Genomic DNA, 7,345 nt, shown 5'->3' on the forward strand with positions numbered 1-7,345 from the left:
CCCGGCCACGAGTAGGCGGCGGGTGGACTGTCGATGAATGAGGATGAACGAATACAGATCAGCTTATTGGAGAATGACATTGTTTCTGGGCCGTGCTAACAAAGATATTTTTTATTTACGAGCAGTATACCCTGCCCAAGCTCTCAACACCACCACACCCGCCGCCGCCTAAATCAGTCGCTGTCCCCGAACCACCGCCTGGCTCCCAACCCTCGACACCCACCATCACCCTAATCCTCAAATCCGCGCGTAATCCCAACATGACCCTGGTGATTCCCTCGACGCCGCCCACGACGGCGACAATCCAAGTTCTCAAGGAACGTATCCAAACGTACCTAGGAGGGCCCAGCGTGGTGAATCTGGACAAGATCAAGTTACTCTTGAATAAGAAGCCCATACCACCGAGTAAAGGAACCGTTGCAGAGGCGCTGGAAGGGTCCGGGTTGACTGCAGGGTCCGAGGTGGAGTTTGGTGTCATGATCATGGGCGGCGCTCCCGACCCGCCTCAGAATCACATCACAGCATCGCTACACGAGACCATAACAGATGCATTGGAGGCGGCGGCAGGGACAGGTGCTGCGCAGACGGGAATCAAGAGAGAAGATGCACAAGGCACGCCCATGGAAGGTGTACTGACGTCGGGGACGAGTGTCCTAGAGTCAAAGGAGTTTTGGGATGATTTACAAAAGTTTCTGGAGCAGCGGATAGGCAAGTCCGACGAGGCCGGGAGGATAAAGGGGATCTTTGAACGGGCGTGGAGGAGTTCAACGGCGAAGCCATGATCGTGGTATGGTCGCGGGAGAACGAACGAACGACTGGTCCCGAGTCGATCGTATCTTTATCGACAGGAGAGACATGTCGGCCATGGCCACGGGCATGGTGAAGAGAAAAGACAAACACTGACCTACATTACATACACGATATGATGGATTGTAAAAAATTCCTGTCTAGCGCTTACTACTGCACATTGAGAGAATCGAGCAATGTTGATATTTTATCGGCAGGACAGGACGGGCCTATCGTCAGAGAAGAGAACATACACTTGCACATCTACGCACTTGCAAAGGGGGAGAGGGACAATAATTACATGTTCCGTACGTGATACATATCTGTCGTGTCTCTGTCTCTGTCTCTGTCTCTGTCTCTGTCTCTGTCTCTGTCTCTGTCTCTGTCTCTGTCTCTGTCTCTGTCTCTGTCTCTGTCTCTGTCTCTGTCCCCGTTCCCTGTTCACACACGAGGAGTCCAGCAAGCAACCTCCCTTACTTGTCCTGTCCTGTCCCATCCCGTCCTGTCCCTCCTTCTCTTCCTCCCTACCATCTCAATTCGTTTTCTCTGCAGCTGTCCTTCTCTGATACGATATATTCCGCAAAAATAAACCGTCCCGCGCGCGCGCGTTACGTGTAGTTGGCTATCTATCTACTGTACCGAACACGATCTCGACAATGGGGTTCTATCATATCACCATGGTCCATGGCTGGCATGTAGGTATTTTGACGAGCCTGTGACAGGGGAAATTTACGAGGACGTTCAGACTTTGGGGGTGGTGAATACATAATACATAATACATAATATGTAATACGTATCGGTCCGTGCCTTTTTTTTTTTTTTTTTTGTATCGGTTTCTTGTCAAGGGAAAAAAGAAAAAAAAAATAACAATTGATGTACTCGACACCGAGGAACTGGGTATACAACATGTATGTAACCTCGTATGGACAATGACTTGGTTTATCCAACTACGATCATCTATCTATCCAGCTCGTTCGCTGAGCATCTACGAAGCAGAATCGAGAGAATACCACGGTGTGAAAAGCCTTCCTCCCCTCGGCCCCAAGTTGTGCTAGCCCAAACCAACTTTCCCCGTCACCAGCCAGGTGCACTGCTGAGGTTTCTGACCGTGCTTTACGAGCACCGTCATCCATTGACATGGGTATAAGTCTGCTGCCAGGGAATGCTCCCGTGCTGAAAGTTCCACTCGGTGGAGGTGTTGTATCGCCACCAAAAGTCGAGGTACTCGGGATACCCCAGGGCGGAAATGTTGCAGGACTGCACGAAGTTGGGCGCGCGGGCGACCATGTCGGCGTAGTCGGGCAGCGGGCACGAGAACCCCGGGCCGGACTGGCACTTGGGCCAGGGCACGACGGCCTCGTTGATCAGTGCGCGGATGTAGATTCCCTGGGGGGTCGGGGCGGCGGTCGCGTTGCACGAGAGCCGTTCGAGCACGAGGTGCCCACCCATGGGGACGATGTCGGTGACTCGGTAGGGGTTGGGGAAGGGGACGGTGTCGTTGGGGAGGGGCGATGAGGGCACGTCGAGGCCCAGCGCCGCCACGACGGGCGTGATGTTGGCGTCGTGGGCACTGACAAGCAACAAAACGGAGTGGTGACAGCGTCAGCCTTTGAGCCCTCGAACACACACACACACAAACATAAAAGGACGTTCGCGACGCGAGGGGTCTATATGTATGGTGGTACGGTACTCACAAGTTCCACCACATGGTATCGTGACTTGGCCCAGCCTCGAGAAGTGCGAGCGATGCATTCGCAAACACCTGGCCGATCGCGACTGAGTATGGGTTTCCGGCACTAGAAAAAAACGGGGTCAGGGCCGGATATTCATTTGGTCGAGGGGAGCAGCCCCGAGGGGACATCGTGTTCGTATATAGACGACAACCACAAACGTTGTAATTCTCGCCCCCCAGATTTTCTTTAGACGTACCCAGAGCAATAGTAATAAGTCAAGTCCTGGACGTATCCGAACGCGACCCATTCGTCGAGTGTGAAGGCGTCCACCCAGGGCGAATAGGATCGAGCTTGGAGCTCATATGTAGCGATACCTATTGTCCAAGAGTGTCCAGCAGCAAGGGGTTTTGGTTAGTTCGTGACTCTGCTTTTCTTCTTCTGTCTGCCTGCTGGTAAGGGGAGGAGGGGGGGGGGGGAGGGGGGGAACAAGGAGGAACAATCTCACTCATCAAGGGCACCACGTCAGAAGAATTCAGGTTGAGCCCTGGATTCTGCGCGTTCAACCGCGCCGCCGCGACGTTGAACTGGGGCAAAGTCCTCTTCGCGTAGAAGCACGCCAGCAAGCTCTTGTCGGCCGGGCAGCTGGGCGTCAGGCTGTCTGCGCCGCGTGTGGCGTTCTCAGATATGATGTTGATGGCCGCGTTGGTCGAGTAGTTGTACCCGAAGAATCCCATGCCGAAGTACCTGGCCGTCTCGATGACGCGCTCATAGTCGCCCGCGAAGATGGGCACCACGGACTCCCCGTCCCACAGATGGCCATAGCGGGCGCGGTACTCGGTGCCTTGTCTCAGGGCGTGCAGCAGACCCGAGTACGGACCGGAGAAGGTCTCCTGCTCCAAAAAGCCCGGCTCGTCGATGTAGAAGGTCCAATCGTCCAGAAAGGCCAGGTCCCCGGACCACTGGGAAACGCCGGCGGCATCCAGCTTGTCGAGCACGGCTTTGATTCTCCCGTACGTCGTGGTGTCCGGGTACCGCTCGCCGTGGCGCATGAGCATAATGACCTGGTCGACGGCACAGCCTTGCGGCGGGTTGGGGTCGATGCCGTAGCCCACGCGGTCAGAGTACGGGCCGATGGCACCCACATGTTTGAGGATGTTGTACGAGTCAGTGAACGTCTGGGGGAACTGTTTCGCGAGGTAGGCAGACGAGTAGGGCCGTGAAGCCGCGAGAACCCCCGTCGCTGCAACGAGCGTGGAGAACAGAGTCCTGAGGACAGCCATGGCTCTGACCTATAAAACGACAAGCAAGACAGTAGCTGGCAAACCAATACTCACTCACCAGTTGACTCGAGCGAGGCGAAGGGAGAGAGGTTAATATAGCATCGAGCACGAGAACTTCATTATGGGTGCCAGAAGCAACGAGCTCGAGGCATTCTTCGGCCCAAGTGGCTTGTAAAAAGCTTTCCCATGAAGCTTCACTCACTGTCAAACCCGTAGAGCGTTGGTTCCCTCTTTTGCAAAAGAGGAGCTTGACAAAACACGGCACACACGTGAGAATCGAACAAGAAACCATTGGTCCGTGAGTCTCGACAACAGGCCAATCAATCCGGGTGACAAATTCTTCAGCTGGCGAGGATTGCTCGGGAAAGAGTATACAAACCCCGATCTCTAGCACAAAGAAATATGCATAGAGAAAAGTGACGATGCCGGCAAGAATATTCCGATGCATTGTGTTGGAAGGACGTGCTGGTGCGGGTGCTGATATGGAGAAAGCTTTGCAATAGGCGAGCTGGCGACGCCCACGTGTTTGTCTTCTCTTGAACCTTGATGTTGATAGGGCGGAGATGGACGTGAGCTACTTGAGGTCGGGCAGGACGGGTGTGATCTTTCGAGACTTCGGACAACCACAAGGTAGGAGGGGGAAATGGGACATTCGATATCAAAAATCGTTGATGATTTCATGAAGTAATGAGTCAGTCTTGATGCTCTCACAATTCACGCCCCCTGACGTGCCCAGCCTCGTCAGCTGGAATGGTCCGAATGGTTCTCCCAGCAATTCGTGATCCATAATCTACGAGGTACAATTCTAGACAAGGCCTATCAGAGAGACAACAGTGACGGACGACACTTGCACAAATATCATGTGAAGTGGGATCTACTCCAGCCAAGAGGCCGCTACTGGAATGTGAATACCTTGCACAAGAGATCCATTCAGCCATTCAACGGCCCAATAGGTCGAGCCAAGATATTTTATCGGTCATGGTTGTTAGCACGAATCAATCACAACATATTCAAACCTCAACATGGAAGAATCAGACTCTCGCACCAAAGATTTGGTTTCACAACCCTCTTGTCATTTTCTGAGTTTTATCTAGAGCGTCAAATCTTCTGTACAGATTTGCCCACTTTCTCCCAATCCGTGTGGCCATTCCCACCGCCCAATCGTCTCAAATCCTCCGATGACTGTGTTGCATATATTGCCTCCCAAAGGCCTAGATGATCTCTAGGAGTTTTTCCCCTTTTTCAGTCCAGGTCTGATAACCCGTCTTGACGAAAATGTGACAAAAGCTGTTTTAGCACAAACGCCCCTGTTCGCCCATGAAAGAATTGCCACCATGAGATGCCTCTTTTCCATTGGTGATGCGTCGTGGCGCTCGTGCCGTACAAGAAGTGAAAACAAGACAATGCTAAAAAAGAATTTCATAACATCATGCAAACATGGAGTGGTGGCCAGGACAAGTTGGATATCCCCTCAAGCGCCATCACTCCGATAAGCCTCCGCACAAACAAATTCTGATATCCACAAAGGTATCACCGACGATCACTCTGCACTCTTCTCGAACGGGTGCTAGTGTCAGACAGTGATGGTAGATATCCATGGTGGACGGACGGACGGGTGAACAACCGGGTGATGGATCTAGGCTGCCCAGCGTCTCGCGTTGGCCGCAGTCATGGCGAAATTGGCCGCGACTCCGGGAGAGCATTTCATGCCGCTCAAAGGAATGACGGCACTCCAGCTGCCCGAGGCGCAACGCTGGAAGCTGCTTCCGTCAATGCAGTTCCAGTATCCTTCGTTGGAGCAAGGTCCTGTCAGAGCACCGGCGGCGGAGCCACTCGATGACCCAGAAGACGTGCCAGTGGGAGCCGCTACGGCAGCGGTTGACACAGCGGTGGCTTGAGTCGTGACGGGAATTACCTGTGGTGGGTTAGCACTGGTTGACGAGGTGGGAGCGGAAGCAGGTACCGAAGATGCACCGCTTGCAAAGTTTCCGGGTGCCGCGGTGGGCGTTGGTTGGCCGGATTCTGAGTATTGTCCACCGTTGCCGCTCGCAAACGCTGGTGGCGGTCCAGCAGGTGGTCCTGAGGATGGCGGTCCAGTGGGTGCAGGACCAGAAGTTGCCGGCGCAGAGGGAGATTGAGCAGCTGGAACGGAGTTGGTTGGCTGCGAAGGAGGGCCTGCGTTGCCTGAAGCGCCTGCGAGCATCGTGTATGGTCCCGTTCCCGCTTGTTGAACGTCCGCACCAGGATCTGGGAAGTGATAATCAAAACCCTCCACTGTGCTGCAGTCGTTGATCGAAGGGAGATTGCACACAAACAGGTCGGGAAAGCTGGTCGCTCGCTTTGAAGTTTTCGGAGCTGGCGCATAACGCTTCTTCTTGGCCGCGGTGACAGTAAATGGTGCGCAATTTTGGTAAATCTCACGATTCCCTACTTTATTGTACCAAGTCCACGAGAGGGTGTAGTCGCCCGGGGAGATGCCATCAGGTACGCTGAACTGGAAAGTCGAGGCGCCAGTGCCGCTGGGGTCAGCGGGGAGATTGCCGGGGACAGACGCAGGGCAGCCGCCCTCGATGGATTTGATCACCATCCACTTGGAGTTCTTGGTAGGTTGGAGATCGGTAGTGAGGCTGACTTGACAGGATCCACCGCCATGAACGGCACTGCCGAGGAAGCTCAGAGTCTGAGGCTCCCCGATGGCGGCGACGTTGCTAGCACCCTCAGCGTCGTAGACACCGGATCGCTGCTTGCAGGGGAAATCAGAACCGTCCGCGAGAAGGGGTGAGTTGTTGAGAGATGATTTGCCGTATGGCACAGGAGTCTTCATGATCATGTGGGCATCCACTGCTGCAGCCAAGAAGGCGAGCGCAGCAAGAGCCGCAGACTTGGAAAAGACCACCATTTTCAAAGTCGGTAGAGAGATGTTGAGTCGAGTTTGGAGATAGAAATGAATGTGTTGGGTAGGCAATGGCCGGATCGCGCTGAGACACTTGTCAGTTGAATGTTGGAGTCAGAGGTATGTTTTGGAGTTGTCGAATCTTCAACAGCGGATGAGTGTTTGTATGGTGATGGTGAACTTCAAGATGGATAGAATACTCGCAGGTTATAAAAGGAAAATGGTTTGGTGCATGATGAGGACAATGGAAAACCCCAAACAATCGAGCACAAAAGCCAACAGGATTTGACAAGCGACTGCCTCAGCCTTGTGATGGGTGACAATGCGTGTGAAGACTGACAATAGTGGGCAAAAACAAAGCACCTGGTGAAGCAATAGACAGTGAATGGGGATGGAGTACCTGTTTGTCACTGACAAAGGAACGGTCGCTGACTTGCTGAGTCAACTGATTTTTGAAAGGAACGTGTGTACTGCACCAGGCAGGGTAAAGAGTGGAAAGGTCAACAAAGGAATGTAGGACTAGCCTGCCACAGTTGAGACAAAAATGAATGAGATGAGATGAAGCTCTGGAGAACTCTCAAGATGGGAGGAAGTTCTTGGCCGGCTTCTATATAGATTTTTGGTACAATACCTGGAAGTCGGCAAAAACCCCTGGACAAGCCAAAAGCTGTACCCCGGTCAGTGCAGGCCATGCTGGTCGTGTTAGTGGTGTG

At 53.4% G+C, this 7,345-nt stretch overlaps 2 protein-coding genes across 2 annotated transcripts; both read right to left on the reverse strand.

The window, feature by feature from the left end:
* Window positions 1-1,911: 1,911 nt before the first annotated feature.
* Window positions 1,912-4,187, reverse strand: AYO20_09889 (hypothetical protein; the record flags this gene model as incomplete). Its single annotated transcript, XM_022648156.1, has 6 exons — window positions 1,912-2,356; window positions 2,481-2,582; window positions 2,716-2,833; window positions 2,965-3,748; window positions 3,798-3,940; window positions 4,022-4,187. 6 exons carry the CDS (start codon window positions 4,185-4,187, stop codon window positions 1,912-1,914), a joined length of 1,758 nt encoding a protein of 585 aa, XP_022495827.1.
* A 1,188-nt stretch (window positions 4,188-5,375) lies between these two features.
* On the reverse strand, window positions 5,376-6,638 carry AYO20_09890 (hypothetical protein; the record flags this gene model as incomplete). Its single annotated transcript, XM_022648157.1, has 1 exon — window positions 5,376-6,638. The coding sequence occupies one exon, from the start codon at window positions 6,636-6,638 to the stop codon at window positions 5,376-5,378; it is 1,263 nt and encodes a 420-aa protein (XP_022495828.1).
* Between the last annotated feature and the right edge of the window lie 707 nt (window positions 6,639-7,345).

The sequence above is a fragment of the Fonsecaea nubica genome (genome assembly GCF_001646965.1).
Source record: "Fonsecaea nubica strain CBS 269.64 chromosome Unknown Scaff98, whole genome shotgun sequence".
NCBI classification, from domain to species: domain Eukaryota; kingdom Fungi; phylum Ascomycota; class Eurotiomycetes; order Chaetothyriales; family Herpotrichiellaceae; genus Fonsecaea; species Fonsecaea nubica.